The sequence below is a fragment of the Protopterus annectens genome, chromosome 3.part1, assembly GCF_019279795.1.
Source record: "Protopterus annectens isolate FY-2018-M chromosome 3.part1, PAN1.0, whole genome shotgun sequence".
NCBI classification, from domain to species: Eukaryota; Metazoa; Chordata; order Ceratodontiformes; family Protopteridae; genus Protopterus; species Protopterus annectens.
In genome coordinates this window covers 1,123,334,580-1,123,351,751 of record NC_056732.1, presented here as the reverse complement: position 1 = coordinate 1,123,351,751, position 17,172 = coordinate 1,123,334,580, and the positions used below count along the sequence as shown (strand labels likewise).

At 37.5% G+C, this 17,172-nt stretch overlaps 1 protein-coding gene across 1 annotated transcript in view; it reads right to left on the bottom strand.

Annotated features, from left to right (window-relative positions):
• LOC122797756 (transient receptor potential cation channel subfamily A member 1-like) overlaps positions 1 to 17,172 on the bottom strand; it is a 1,191,690-nt gene that overhangs the window by 407,308 nt on the left and 767,210 nt on the right. Inside the window, exon 15 of the mRNA XM_044066280.1 lies at positions 1,354 to 1,520. Within this exon, the coding sequence (XP_043922215.1) occupies positions 1,354 to 1,520 (167 nt within the window). The remainder of the gene's footprint in view (positions 1 to 1,353; positions 1,521 to 17,172) is intronic.

Here is a 17,172-nt window from a genome sequence, read left to right as displayed (position 1 = left end):
TCGTTCCGTTTGATAATTTAATATAGACACACATAATGTTATCATTTTCCATTTTTAATATTATTCCACAATACCATCCCCCAGTCCATAAACTTCTTTCATCATAAACTTTTGTAACATCCAATACTTGCTTACAAACAGTTTTTAGATAGTCTTTTAATGCATCTTGTCTACTTCAGTCTGAGACAGTATATCAACTCATTTTTTGTTTCTGTACAAAAAGTTTGTACTACAAAAGCATTCAATGGACTGTATTCTTTCTTTTCCTCAAATTTCCTAGAAATATTTCCATATATTATCCATTTTCAAATATAACGTTACAATAAGTCATTTTATTAATATGAATGAATGCTCTTACCTCATTGGGTGATAGTCCCAAAGGTGCAATAACTGTGTCCCATATCTTGTACCTTTTCAGTTCTTTTTCTTTTTTTTTGCACTGTCTCAAAACAAACTTTTTCTTCAGAGTCTCTCTTCATCCTTCACCCTCTCTTGCTGTTTTGTTTCCTTCCTTCATCATCAATGCATAAGATTACTTTTCTTCTGTAATTTCTATCCCTCTTCTTCCTGGATTTTGTCCATAATATCTGCCCATGATGCCATTACTTCACTCTCTGTTTCACTCTACATTACCATTTCTTTTAAATAATCATGCTGCACCCCTCCCAATCGAAGGATTGTTATCACACATTTTGATTTAGAATCAGAAAGCAGATATTTTTGAAACATATACTCCAAATCCTGTCAAGGTTTGTTAACCTTTATTTCACCACTTCTCTTCATTCTGTCCATCTCCAACAACTCTTCCAGTCTCTCAACCCTGATCTCATCATCTGAACAATGGTTCTCTGACTCCATTCTGCCCTCCATACATTCTTTTTCATTTACTGCCAATATTACTGCCTCCATCTTACTTCCAGTTTCTCTAGGCTGCCTACGTACCTGGAACAGAAACCAGAAGTGCCTTACGCAGTGTCTCCGTACTCTGCAAAAACAGTAGGGGAAGTTCTCTTATGTCTGGTTCAAATTTCCCCCAGTACTATAAATACCTTCTCAGTTCTCTCCTAAAATGAGATCAATGCTTACTCATTCAACAAAGGAAAAATAAATAAAATATTACAACTCTTGCTGTCAAGAAGCAAGCCCCATAATATACACAAGAGTAGTGGTGCTTTCTCATCATATTTTTGTACTATGGTACATTCCAGAAAAAGTACTCATAATACACCAGTGAAAGGGTGTTTTCTCATCATAGTTTTGTACTGTAACATGTATTACTGTAGTTCTTCATTTACACTGTTTCTGTTTTTAGGTACTTAAAACCTGTATGAAGTAATTTAAAGAGAGCCATACCTTTTACTTTCAATGGTAGCAAACACTACTTCTTTCTTTCCATTGCGTATTGCTTCATGGAAAAAGGACAAATTCTTCTTATTCAACATAAGCTTGGCACCCTTTGAAAGCAAGAGATTAACAGCACCAGCATGGCCTTCCCGAGCAGCAAGATGAAGAGCTGTGTTCTTAACAACAAAAAATATAGGCAAAATTTAAACTTATTGATCAATGAACACAAGAATAAAGGCACACTGTAATACATATACCAAAAGTAAAGAAAAGCTTTTAATATGCTTTTAGAAAAAATACATTAGGTCAAATTCTTTGACATAGCATCATACCTCTCAGCTGTCCAGATTTTTGCAGAATATCCAGATTTTTGCCTCATATTTTTACTCTATTCCTCATAAAATCTGTGGTTTTCTGGCAAATCAGTGGGATGATGTGAGGGTTGAAGTCACTAAATAATGACATACATTTAAGTTTCAGACTTCAAATCCTTTAGAAAATGTATGTTAACATAAACACTGTTACTGTAGCAACTTTCTAAGTTTATAACAGCAATATTTAAAATCTGTCCCTATTTTAGGCCTCTGTCCCCCATTCTGTCAGGCTTTGTACAGATTTCTTGCACTAAGAGGTTAAGCGGTATGCATTGTATGCAACTATAAATCTACAATTATAGATGTGACTTAAAGCATGAAGACATTTTTGGGTTCTTTTTCTAACTAAACAGTACATGTAGGGAAAGTAAATATTCCAAACTCATTGAATCTCATGACCATTCTTCCCTTGCTAGTACTCTTCCATAGGCAGCACCTGCTTTCTCCAGAAGGGCCATACCAGTCAATCATGGAGTAGGTTTGTGGATACACATCCAGTCATCCAGTTTATATTTAAAGGAAGACAGTGAGTTGCATGCTTAGCATGCAGGGGAAGCTTATCCCAGGGGTTTGGAAGGTACTGGATTATAAAACTATCCCTACGTTATGTTTTATTAGCCTGTTGGTGAAGGTTTAGCTCCCTGTTTTTTTATTGATATAAACAAAATAAAATCACAGGAACCACAATAGTAGCACTATTCACAAGATTTTATTAAAAATGCTAGGTAAAAACTTTGATTCTGGTGATTTTATTTTTTTTTATACTGTATGGACTTGAAGTCAACTGGATTTATGCTAGACAGAGATCTCCCTTTAAAGTTTGTAAGACACTGAATAAAGGGATACAGCTTCCAACCTCGTTTGATAGCTATGGATTTTTAGGCCTATGATCTTTCTGGTTAGGAACCTTTAGGTTATTTCTAATTGCCTGATATGTTTAGTGAAATACTTACCAAAAGTGGGTATTGTACTAAGTAATTGGATTGATTAATGCTATATATAAGGGAGAGATTAGCCTTTTTGACCTCATTGATATTCCTCTGGCAATTAGCTGGGCTAATTAAAAGGATTTTGAGACACACACTATTACATGATAATCAAAAGGGAGGGAGCTGTCAACCGAAGTATCTAAGTTCTTAACTATAATTTCATTTTGTAGAGGTATGTAGTCTAGACAGTGTGATGAGAGAGGGATTGTCTACCAAAAGTGATAATACTACACATTTTAGCATTTAGGGTAACATAGTTGTAATACAGTAAGATTGTAAGTTGATTCTGGATGATTTCGGTATCATAGGCTGACTTAATAACAACCTCTAGTTGGCAATACTTTGCAAACTTTGTTAGCCAGAGGTCTTGGCACTTGATAATCTGACAAGTGAGTATCAAAAAGAAGAAGTGTCAGTGCTGAGCCCTTAGGGACACCACTGGTCACTTTAATACTTTGTGATGAAGCACTTGTATCTCGCACTGTGTGAGTTCAATCATTCAGCTATTTTGCTATATTTCTTGCCAAATATTTGCTGATTTAGCTTTTAGCTTTTGCATGATGGCAGCATGTTTTAGCTATGATCTAGTTACACAAAATGTGTACAAATATAGTGCAATTACCCCTGATGTATTAAATTCCAATTATAATGTGTTCTGTGTTTTTGTAATTGACATATCCTAGATTTAATTATTTATTCTTTAGGTATAACAACACTGGCTCTTTTCAGAGTGTTACCCTTATAGTCATACCTCCCACCTGTACCAAATTACTTGGTTTTGGGGTCCAAATAATAGGGTGCCATGATTCCCAAGTGGCACCCCTTAATTTCCGAGTTTTCTGGCACTTTTATTTTAAATTTTATTTCCTGGCTTTTTGAGCTGATATCATGTGCACAATGACGTGAGCTCCGTGAAACAGCCTGCCTGCCTGTTGGAATTGAGCTGAAGCTCAATGTGTGTGCATTTCTGGCTGCTCAAATCCTTAGCGGGAATAACCATGATGTGAGGCTGGATATTTGCTATGCTGTGCTGCCTAATGAGATTCTGATAGGCTGTAAGGAAGAGTGGTTTGAATGCATGAAGCAGAGTGTTTTTGCCAAACTGGACATCTATGCTGCTGAGAGACAATTGAGAGATGGACGAAGCAGAGTGTTGATATGCTGCTGCCTATGGATGAATCTATGCTGATTCTGTGCTGTTTGATGGACAAAGCAGACTGGAAAGGTAGGTAGAGCTGCAGAGGTGTGCATGTGCCCATGGAATGGAAGAGCCATTTGATGGACAAAGCAGAGAGTGGTGTGTGTGCCTATGCCCCAGGTGAATATACCTGGTGGCTAGAGGAGGTACTCAGGCTCAAACCTTGTACCGTGGGTACAGGTAACAAGAGCCTAAAGTCCCTATCCACCACCCCTTCTGAAAACTTCCCACATTTATACCTCATATTTTTGTTCTGTTCCTCATACAATCTGTGGTTTTCTGGATTTCAGTGAAGGATTGAATTCACTAATTAATGACATGCATTTGAATTTCAGACTTCATATTCTTCAGAAAAGAAATGGTAACACCAAACCTTTTATTCAGGATATTTTCTAAGTTTATAAGATCAGTATGGCTGTATTCCCCCATTATTGGCTTTGTCCATGTGTTTGTGTGCTAAGAGGTTGAGAGCTATGCTGAGAAGTGAGAACTGAATTCACTAAATGATAACCATTTAAGTTTCAGTCTTTCTATTGTTCAGGAAACTGCTGATTTGGCATAGTGGTATGTTGCTCTAACTGTAGTGCATAGGATCCTGGGTTCAAGACTTGGCAGTGAAATGCATGGTGGTAACATTTTATTCTAGCAACTTTCCAAAATTATACAAGCAAAGTTTAAAATGTGTCTCTGGTTTTTGAGCTTTTGTCCCCCCACCCCCAATAAACTTTGGCTTTTCCAGATTTCCTGTGCTGCAAATTTGAGAGATACAGTTGAGTATCGACTGGATTTTACAAGGAGCTGAGAACTTCAGGGGAAGATAAGTTTAGTGTTGTTTATGCTGAGTCTGCTTGCATTGTTAATAGCATAACAGGTTAAATACTTGCTTTTGATACAGAAGGCTGTGGGTTTTACTCCCACAGTATATAGATGCATTGCTGATACTACACTGTGTTGTTGTACTTTTAAAGGGGGTGGGTGTAACAAGTCAAGGGTGTAGTTACAGATACAAGAGAAGTGAGAAAATGTCATGCACAAGGGCATTTGTGCCTCAGAGTAAGTCAAGCAAAAAAGTGAAATTGAAAATAAGTTCAAGAAGCTATGCATGATACCCATGGTGTACACTACTGTCATTCTATTGAGATGGAAAGAGTACTTTGAGGGGATGATGAATGAAGAAAATGAGAGGGAGAGAAGGTGGGATGATGTGGGGATAGTGAATCATGAAGTGCAATGGAGTAGCAAGGAGGAAGTAAGGATAGCTATGAAGAGGATGAAGAATGGGAATGCTGTTGGCCCAGATGACATACCTGTTGAAGCATGGAGGTGTTTAGTTAAAATGGCAGTGGAGTTTTTAACCAGATTGTTTAATGAAATCTTGGAAAGTGAGAGGATGCCTGAGGAATGGAGAAAAAGTGTTTTGGTACCAATTTATAAGAATAAGGGTGATCTGCAGAGCTGTAGTAACTACAGAGGGATTAAATTGATCAGTCACAGCATGAAGTTATGGGAAAGAGTAGTGGAAGCTAGGTTAAGAAGGGACGTGATGATTAGTGATCAGCAGTATGGTTTTATGCCGGGAAAGAGCACTAAAGATGAGATGTTTGCTCTGAGAGTGTTGATGGAGAAGTTCAGAGAAGGTCAGAAGGAGTTGCATTGTGTTTTTGTAGACTTAGAGAAAGCATATGACAGGGTGCCTAGAGAGGAATTGTGATATTGTAAGAAGACGTTGGGAGTGTCAGAGAAGTATGTAAGAGTGGTAAAGGATATGTATGAGGGTAGTGTGACAGCAGTGAGGTCTGCAGTGGGAGTGATGGATGCGCTTAAGGTGGAGGTGGGATTACATCAAGGATCAGCTCTGAGCTCTTTCTTATTTGCAGTGGTGATGGACAGGTTGACAGACAAGATCAGACAGGACTACCCATAGACTATGATATTTGCAGATGACATTGTGATCTGTAGTGAGAGTAGGGAACAGGTGGAGACCCTGGAGAGATGGAGATATGCTCTAGAGAGAAGAGGAATGAAGGTCAGCAGGACTACGACAGAATATATGTGTGAATGAGAGGGAGTATAGAGGAATGGTGAGGATGCAAGGAGTAGAGGTGGTGAAGGTGGATGAGTTTACATACTTTGGATCAATAGTTCAGAGTAATGGTGAGTGTGGAAGAGAGGTGAAGAAGAGAGTACAGGCAGGATGGAGTGGGTGGAGAAAAGTGTCACGAGTGATTTGTGACAGACAAGTACCAGTAAGAGTGAAAGGGAAGGTCTATAAGAGGGTAGTGAGACCTGCTATATTATGTGGGTTGGAGACAGTGGCATTTTTTTTAAAAAGGCAGGAGTTAGAGCTGGATGTGGCAGAGTTAAAGATGTTAAGATTTGCACTGGGTGTGACGAGGGTGGCCAGGATCAGGAATAAGTATATTAGAGGGTCAGCCCAGGTTGGAAGGTTTGGAGACCAAGCCAGAGAGGCACGATTATGTTGGTTTGGACATATGCTGAGGAGGGATGCTGAGTATACTGGTAAAAAAATGCTAAGGATGAAGCTACCAGGTAACAGGAAAAGAGGAAGGCCTAAGATAAGGTTTATGGATGTGGGGAGAGAGGACATGCAGGTGGTTGGTGTGACAGAGTAAGATGCAGACGACAGGAAGAAATGGAAACAGATGATTCACTGTGCGCCCCCTAATGGGAACAGCCGAAAGAAGATGATGATATATATATATATATATATATATATATATATGTATAAAAGTGTGTGGGGAAGGGAGCACACTTTTTATGATGGAAATGTTCTGAATTGGGCAGTTTTGTCATTATTGGGTTATGCATTTTGTTTCATTGCCTACTGGAAAAATGTTCAAACAATAACTTTAAAATGCACTCTAAGTCTAACAAGTGTGCTGTGTTATATAAGGAATATAATTTAATAAAGTCAAGAGGGTATATTGAAGAACATGTGTATGTTTCTTATTTTGTGTACAAGGAGCCTATGATTTTAAAACATCCAAAAGTTAACCTTTATCCTCCACTGGCCAGATGCATTTTCTTTGGATATGGTGTGGGTTTCAATGCTGTTTCAATGAATGTGAGTTTCAAGGGCAGAGAAGTTTTAATGCTGTCTGTTTTCATTGTGAGAAAGTATTGCTTTGTTTAGCAGATGTCTATTACTGTTTGTGCATTGTGCTATAAAATGTAAAAATAAAATCCAAATAATTATTGTAGACATAAAGCAGTATGTACATTAGTGTTTAAGGTAAACGGGGTGAAATAGCCAGGTAATGGGACATTGGAATGGCTGCAGGGGGACTCTGGTACCATATTTAGGTTGTCTGTCCTTCAGTTTGCATTTGAAAGTTGGCACCCCACAATTCCATTGGAGTGGGTGGGGTTATGTAATTATGTATGCAAAACTTATGTTAATCAGCATACAGATATGTACCTATGTTTCATTGGCCTTGTCCAGATTTTTGATGTTTCCAGGTTGAGAGGTATGCTTATAGTATTCAAACATTACTTCTACCGTTTAACATGCAGTTTCCATCTCTTCTTTGTAACAATAATACACGTTCAGGAAAGTGATTTTTACAGCATTATCTTTCACTGCAATTCTGTAAGCTGTCTCATAATGTTTATTTAGCATATTAGAATTTCGCCTTTCTTTTCAGAATTTGCATATTCAGATACAAGTAGAATGGGAAAACTAACATAATTAGCAAAATTGTGTCTTTCAGTTGTCAGGACAGGGTTTCAATTTGTATTAGAGAGTCACTCTTGTATGTCTGAACAAGTTGTCTACACAAAATTAGCTCATTCCTTCAAACAGGAACAAATTTATAAAGATTCTAACTTATCTTGATGTTCTCCCACCTTGAAGTAAATTGCATCACATAAAGTGGTGGATAGGTCATTGTAGATTGCATGAATCATACAGGGACTTGTCGTCATCATTAGTATGGATTGCTATTTCAGACCTGTATGATGGACCAGGCTCATTTAACCGGGATTAATTTAAAAATGACTCTGTGATATATACTTCTTTCCAAGAAATATTAAATGCATTTCATTAGCTATTATTTCTACCATTTTATAAACATACACCCTCACTTATATATTCATGCACATATGCAGTCACCACAGGAGTGTACGTACATACATAAACATACACACACACACACACACACACACACACACACACACACACACACACACACACACACACACACACACACACACACACACACATGCACACACACACACACATGATTACACATATATATGAAAAAAGTGCTCACATATAAGCAGTGGAAAGTAAAAAATGATTTTGCTCAGACAGATCACATTCCCTCAACATGCTTCCTTTTTTTGAGAAATAAAATCTGATAACAATATCTTTTCAAAATTGCTTGAGTAGGCACATTTTTCATTAAATGAATATTGATAGTACATTACTATCACAATAATTTATCTAAATTAAATTGGTAGTGCAACATCGAGGGGGGGGTCCTGTACTCCTGAGTGTAATATCCTTTGGATGAGACATTAAACAAAGATCACATTTGCTTGAGTTGGTGCTAGCTCTGGTGGATATAAATGATCCCACAGCACCTATTGGAAAGAGTAGGTGAAGCTCCACAATACTCTGGCCAAATTCCTATTAGTATTATAAGTACCACCTTTGGGCGGCTGCTGTGGTGCAGCAGTTAGCCTTGCCACCTCACAGCAAGAGGTTCTCTGGTTTGATCTTCAGCTGTGGTGCCTTCTGTGCGGAGTCTGCATGTCCTACCTGTGGTTGCGTGGGTTTCCTCCGGGTGCTCCGGTTTCCTCCCACATCCCAAAGACATGCTGTAGGTGGATTGGACACACGAAATTGTCCCTAGGTGTGTGTGTGCATGTATGTGCCTTCTGTGGAAAGTTGGGTGCTGGGCTGGCAACTCAACACCGTAAAACTTCACTGCCAATCATGAGCAGACAGGTGATCCACTGTGACGACCCCTAACCGGGAAAAACCAAAAGAAGAAGAAGTATAAGTACCACCTTTGGTCTCCCTTGAAAAGTGGTCACTAAAATAGTGAGACTAAACCTATCAGTAACAGATAAATAAATAAAAAAATAAATAAATACCAACACATATTTAATTACGTAGTTAATGATATTCTGACCAGAAAAAAATCTTTACCTGTATGATAACATAATTTGAAATTATTTGTCTCTCTTTATTTTTTAAATACTGTAGTAACAGTTTAAACAAATATAATGTCTTCATTTTTCCTGAAGTATCAGCTTGTTACTTAGCCCTTGGAGGCTTTAGTATTGAAACAATCTTACTCAAGTGTATTAGCTGTATTGCTATATAATAATTTAAAGTGAAATATGAACGGTAATGCTTTGCCTTTAAGAAGAGTCAAAAGGCATCACGATGATTCTGATAAGATCACCCATTTATGGCCTGTTTGCTCCTATGCAAAGACCTATAGAGTGGGGAAGAATATATAATATGGTTCCTATTTGCCTGCTATGATGTTAGTGCCAGACATCTACCATTATAATGATACATGGAAGACAGACAATGTTTATGTGTATCTCCAAGTTGAGGAATGTTACTCTACTGAACATGGAAATAGGTGCAGGAAACTATGTTTTTTAGTGAAAGATTGAATAAAATGGTTTAAATGCAGCACATGGTATATCAGTTAAATAGCCCTTTATAACTTCAGACGTTTTATATCTATCCATGAAAGAAGGAAATATTTTGTTACCCTTTTTGTATCATTTGCATTAAATCTATTGTATTAGATTCTCTAGCATAGCAATAATAAAATGACAGGTTACTTTCCACAAAGTAAAATACAAAAAAGTATGTTTACCAAAGTTGTTTACAACATTTTGAACTGAAAGCTTTCAAAGTATACATAATCTCCAGAGTTCACCAAATTATACCTTCCATAAGTTTGCTGCTTGGATGGCACACTTGACTAAGAAAAGTAAGAAAACTGACTGACTAAACACAAGACTGTGGCAAATTGAACAGAATAATATAGCAATTAGTACTTAAAGCATATATTTAACCCTAGCCAATGTGATGAAATGAATTAAATTAAATGAAATCTGTTCAGGAAAGAAAAAAATATCTAAGATCATGGGTTAAAAAAGAAGAAAGCCAAGGTGGTGCAGCGGTAGCATTTTTGCCTCACAGCAAGAGGTTATCCTGTTCGATTCTCGGCTGGAGTGCCTTCTGTGTGGAGTTTGCATGTCCTCCCCGTGGTCAAGTGGCATTTGAAAGACATGCATGAATGGGCATGCCTTCATTGAAGGTTGGGCGTCGGGTTGGCAACTCGGCACCATAAAAATCTACTGCCAATCATTAGTGGACTGGAGTTCCACTGTGGTGACCCCTAACCAGGAAAAGCCAAAAAGACAAACATGGGTTAAAGAAAAAACATTCAAGGTGAAGAACAAATAAAATAAAATAATGCTGAATGTCCTACATTGGTAAATAGCTATTCTGAAACCACAAGTCCTAAAATATAATATCTTAATTTACTTTTTCATTCTCCTGAATAATATTTAGCAGCAGCAATCCTACTTCTAATCCTTCAGTCAATAAGCAATCCCAAGGACCATATGTGCACGTTAAGTGTAATCCTGACTGACGTCAGATAGAAACCTTTACTGACATTTGAATGCTAAGCAAGATAAGTATTAAGACAAGTAAAAAGGAAGGAGAAATATGTTTCTGTAAATCAAGAAGTATCTGCAGACATTGAAAAACTACTGCAACCTGGAAAAGATTATAAGAAAAAAATGACATGGAAAATATTAAGCTACAAGAACACTATTTATATCTTCTCAGATGTTAACCTTATACGTTTCCAAGTTCAGTTTGTTTTTTTCAGGGCATATCACTGACTGTGGGAAAAATTACTTAGCTTTGGTTAAAAAGTAAGGCATGATTATGGATTGAACTTATTATAAACACAATGACATCCAAATTAAATTTATAAATGATCTCAGCAGAGGACCTCATATAAAGTTTGTAACCAAATATGCCAATGATCTAATTAGAGTCTTTATTTTAATTTTAATCAAACACTGAGGGTCTTACATTACAAGGTGACATAAAAAGCATTATTAAAGAACAACACTGTCATTAATTATTTTAATGTGCTAGCTATTTTAAGGAATTGTTGTTCATAGGTTCACTGGTACTTACAAGGCTATTGATCTGTGAAGGTCTTAAGAAGCCTAGCCCTGCATTTTCATGGTAGTTATTAGTCCTTCCATTTTTTAATATGGATCTCTGAAAACAGGCTGCACACGTATGGATCTTCAGTGACAGGAAGTGTAAGTGTATGTAGGGTACTTACACGCTTCCCCTATCGATGAGGCCTATCGGTACTAAACAAGGGGTGAATTTTTAGCCATCCATCTATTTGTGCAAGATGTGGTTGAACAGAGTAGAAGAAGTACTCTGCTTCATGTAGAAGGGTAGCCAGTTCCATAAAACATAGCATTCAGTGTGATACACATCTGTTCCTCCCGCATGTTCTGCTAATCTTACAGCAGAGATCAAGTTCCTTTAAGTGGGTCTTTCTCATACTGTTAGACTTCTGAATGTGTAATAGGACTGAAAGGTTAGGGTCTTTTATGGCTCTAGACATGAGGCAGAGTTTGCCTCTCAATAGCCCCTATGATGCCAAGAACAGATACAAGGCTCTATACACGAGGCATAGGTCACCTCTCAGTAGCCAAGAACAAGGAGACATAAGGCTTTGTAGCTGTCTGTGTAGTTTTTATGATTTAGGCCCTTGATTATTTTTAATATGGAAATACTGCAGTCATTCCAGCTGTGACATTTGTATGGGCAAGTACATATGAAATTAGCCTTTATACTCAATGACTGGCCTAATGACTGCTGAGTACAGAAGAACAATTATGTTCCTGGATCTGGATTCCATACCCCTCAGTATAAGCAATGCAATGAAAATGGACTTCCTTACAATAGCAGAGTTGCAATAATCAAAAGACAGATCATTGCCAGATACATTTCCAGATCTCTAACTACAGGATCAGTTTTCATGAGGGTGTCAATGTGATAGTTACAAAAGTAATGCTTGCCAAATAATACAATTATACATTTCAAGGAATTTAGTTTCAGTCCATGGTTTTGGCACAAGGCTCTGTTGTAGAATCATAGTGACCTCTGGGCAGTTTATGATGGCCATAAGTTTGCAGTCATCTGCAAACTTGGCCAGCCACAATCCATTAACATTAGCTTTGAAGAAAAAGAAATTGCCAAACAGAAGTGACCCAAGGACTGAACCATGGGCCACTACACATGTGACAGGTGTTTTGAAAGTGGTAGAAACACCCACCCTTATTGACTATGATCTATTTGTGAACCAGATGTTTTTGCTGAGTTACATAGGGGTTTCCATTTAGATGGAAGAGTTTATCTATGATGCCCGTCTGTGGGATGGTGTTGAAGCCTTGACAAGGTCCAGGTAGGCAGTGTGCACTGATTTTGCCTTGTCCATTGCTTCAGATTCTGTTTTGAAGAAGTTATCCAAGTTAAGTAGGCAGGATCACTCCTTTATGAATCTGAACTTTCTTAGATTAAGAGTCTGTGGGATAACTATATCCCTCTTTATAAGTTTCATAATGATCCTTTTCAAAATCTGGCAGGTGATGGATTTGTAATTACCTGGACCTTTTTTAGCTCCATCATTGTGCAAGAGAATGACTGTTGCTGTCCTACATTCATCTGGCGCAAAACCTGTTTTATGGCTAATGCTGAACAGCCTCTGAAGGGAGTCTGACAAATCATGTTTCAGGTTGGTACATAGGCAGCCTGGTATGTTATCTTGCCCCATAAATGTAGTGTCCTTAGTCTTAGTGCCTTGAGAACTTGTTCTTGGGGTGGATGTGGTTATTTGATCTGATAATTTTGGAGGGGATGTAATTGGAGTTACTTTTCTCCACTAGTTGACTGGCTATGTCCTTGGGGTCTAAGTATGTAATATAATTTATCATTAGACCTGAAAAAATGCTGGAAATTAAATCTGAGATTTGTAACACAGTTAAAGATGGCTTTGTGGTCATCATTCATTTAGGTGAATATTTTTACCTCATATCTGGATTGGTTCATTTAATCAAAATTTGGAGTTCCTTGTTTATATTTTAAATATGTAAACACTATTGGCAATATCTGTAATACTACTTTAGGGAATGTATATGGTGTAGAGTGATGTATCACTTGTGACACTTGGGGTATTATTTATCAACTGATCTACACATGCCACCAAAATATGTTGGAAAAACTGCTGGTTTGTGTAGCAATGTACTTACTGTGACTATTCGTCAGTAGGGCAAACAATGTTTTCATTTTACTGGCTTTGAGAACTTGATTGTTAAATAATAAATGCACACTGTGTACGTGTATAGAAGTGGTGCTGTGCTAAAGCAAACACAACTGATTTCAGAGAATAAATGTGACAGGCATAGATGAGCTTCAAACTGGTTTTCAGTAAAATATCATGAAAGGTTTCTTAAAGCTAATTAAATGCATAAAATGCATGGGATATAAACATGTAAAATAGTCCTATGTGACTGCTTTCAATGGAAAATGCAAGCAGTACTGTTAGAAACCGAAATTAAATTTGCTTCTGAAACATATATATATTTGCAATACATTCACCTAAACAAAAAATAAAAATAAAGACATTAGCCTATTTGGATGGCACCCCCCAATCTGAGATGAAATCAGTAACAGTAACAGGAAAAGCATCATATGCCCTGAAAAAAGTAAATCTACTTTATTAAAATAATTATACCAAGAATCGTTTAAGCAGAAATATACTGCTAAAGTTAGTTACTCATTTAATTTTGACCTCTACATGAGACATGTATTTTTAAAGAGTGTACACTGGAATACATGGCATGTGAAGATCTATAGCTACTGTTTGGGCTTAAAAGTCAGAGGAGATAGAAAATCATTACAACATCTGCTACTAATAATAATAGGTTCATTTCTGTTTGTTCAAACATTAATTGTGCATTTTCTTTGCACACATTTATAGTAGGTAATAAATCTGATTACTCAAAGTGCATTACATAATTTTATTTATTTCAGAAAAAAAGAAGGTTATAATTCATTTTCAGAAGTCTGTAGCTGATAATTTCTTAACATTTCTAAGAATTGTTGGTAAACATACCCATGACTCAATTATTAGCTTCCACCTTTTGAAGAGATACCGCACAAGTTATTGATACCAGTCTAGGGTGGGTGAAATATTGTGTAGCCAGCAATTATAACTCTGATCTGCATATTTGGGTGTGGCAGGTGTTGGCTATTACACTAGTCAGCAGGGTGAATGTACCAAGTGCTTTAAAGAACAATCCTCCCTTATGTTATTTGAAGTTCAGTGGTGCAGATTAAGAGACTGTAGCCTCTGACTGTTGCATATTAATTGGCGGCAGTAGATGAGATTATATGTCCATTTCTTACATGTAACTTGGAGAAGTGGAACAGATTGTGAAATCATAACCCCATCTGTCACATTTAAATTGTTGCCAGCAGTATGGATTTGAATCACGTATCATTGCATATTATCTGGCTGCAGTCATGATATTGTAACCCCTGACCAGACAACACACATCAGTGGATAATTTGGAACAATGTTTAATCCTCCAATCCATATTTTTGGTAAATTGAAAGAAAACAGATAACTCATTAAAACCCCATGAAAATACAAACAGACATGCAAATTCTACACAGAAGGTATCCAAACCAGAAACCTATCTCAAGATCCAAGCTCTGCAAGACAGCAATATTTACCACTGCACCACCGTCACAAACATATTTAGTGCATATTTGCGCATACAATTACAATATCTGTAGTAAGTACTTTTTCACTTCATAAAGTTAACTGATTTGATAGATATGAGTTAGAGCTGAAATCTCCAGTTAGATTTTTTTATAATTCAAAATGTCCATTTGTAGTATTTAGTTTTTAATTTTGTCAGCAAATTTTTCAAATATGCTTGTCTTATTTGGTGATCTTATACCCAAATCTTTGGATTAAGATGACCCTTGATAGAATGCTGTACATATGAAAATTCACTATTTAACTCACAAAAATAGATCAGAATGTTAGTTCTGATTACTGATGTTTTGTAATGAAGACTGCATTAAAAGATAAAATACAGCATGTACTGCCTTTGGGTCAGATTCCAAAAGGATTTTGGCATAGATGAACACACTGTACTGAGCAGTTACCCTATGTTAAAGTCCAAACAAAGAGATTCTATGTATGCTGATGGGGACTGACAAGCTATTACACTTGATTCACAAAGAGGAACTGGGCTTCCACAACTGAAACACTTTAGAGTGGTATAATGGCAATGTTTTCTAATGTACAATCCTGAAGCAACAGAGTAGATACTGAAGTTAATGGGTTGTTTCAGTGGAGCACCTGTTCAACATGTGTGTGTGTCCGTGTGTGTGTGTGTGTGTGTGTGTGTGTGTGTGTGTGTGTGTGTGTGTGTGTGTGTGTGTGTGTGTGTGTGTCTGTGTGCATATATCATTATATCTGTATGTATATATACAGGCAGTATATGGTGACAAGCCAGACTACCTGTGGTAGCATGTTCCACGTGCAGGTGGAGCTGTTCATCTACCCTGGGGAGCTGTATGGACTGCTGCCAAGCACTGTGTGTATTTTCAGTTTGTTGGTGTGTGAATCATTTCTGAAACTGGGAGTATGGTTTCCACTGGCAATATTGTTTAAAACAGAAAAAAGTCACTGGTGGGTTATGACTATACATGCCCATCCGTGCATAAGGAGAATGCATGCATGGCAGCCATGTTACCCATACTGCATATATTTTCCCACATCCATCATTAGTGTGGCTCTGCTGTACAGGACAGCCTCATGGTTGTGCAGGCCCACCTACATACCAGCTCTGTTACTACAGGCAGGGCCTCCTGCCTATAGTACAAGAGTATATTACAAGAGGTACCGTGGAGGTGGAGCTGTGGCACTGGACAACTTTGGTTGCATTTAGCAAGTTCTACCAATTCCTTTAACAGGACTGTGGTACACAAGAAACGTGAAATTATATAATGTTTCAAAATCTCATTGCCCACTCCTGGCATAGTGAGAATCCAAGCTATTTGGTACCTCAATAGAGGAAGGCACTGATTTGGACATACCTTGCACATAGGATGATGCGATTCTCAGAGATGGGAATGAGCTTCAGGTTAAGGGTAGCAAAGAAGGATGGTAGAGGCTTTCCACTATGTTACCCAATCCTTTTGAAATTTGACAATTTGAGCTGACTAAAGAAAGACCACTATCACACAGAAGATGTAACAGAATTAGTATATCTTTGTAAGTCCTAAGCAGCAGTGTGCTATTGTTTTCCAAAGGCTTTGAAAAAATCCTACTGCAGCTCGAGAGCTTTTTTTGTGAAAATTATGATCAGAAAGATTACCTTAAATAATTTTTATACCTCATGAGCAAAAATAACTGCAAAAAAAGGTATGAAGGGCAATTCTGCTCATGAGACATCAGTCTATATACTAGTGGCAGCTTTTACAATTTCAGAGCAATAGCAAGCGACAGTGTTTTTATATTGTATCTTATTTACAGAAAAAAATGCAAATTTTTTTTTTTTAGCAAAACTTACAATCAATATGTTCAAACAAATAGTTATAGCTCTTTAACCTTAAGTAATAGACCCATAGAATCAGATGCACAGTTTCTCAGCTCATTGTAAGCTTTGCAGTGATATACGCAACCTGTGTGAGATCCATTGGTACAATACATACAGGCCAACATGAGGGTAGAAGGTAAACTAATTTTTCTACTCTTCTTAGGAAGGGTATATATATCACTCAGCCAAAGTGTATAACAAGATCAGAGTGAATAACAGAGCAAACTGGGCACCCTGTTGTGAAAACGATACATGTGGCACTTCAGCATGGTGTTTCTGTATGAATGGGATGTACAATACAGCAAGTTGTGAGCCATGTAGTATGGGTACAGTGAGTGATCAGGCAAGGTAGTCAGCAGCAATCCCTCTGATTATCCTCCAAGGAAAATCAGGAAGTTGGTACACTGTATAACAGCCAGCCCACTAGAAACAGTATGGGACAATGGAGCACTGGCACATAGACACTGTTCTACTGCACTGAGAAGGACATAAACGGATGATGTTTGTATGTGCTGTGTCTCACACATACATTCACACACGCACGCACACACAC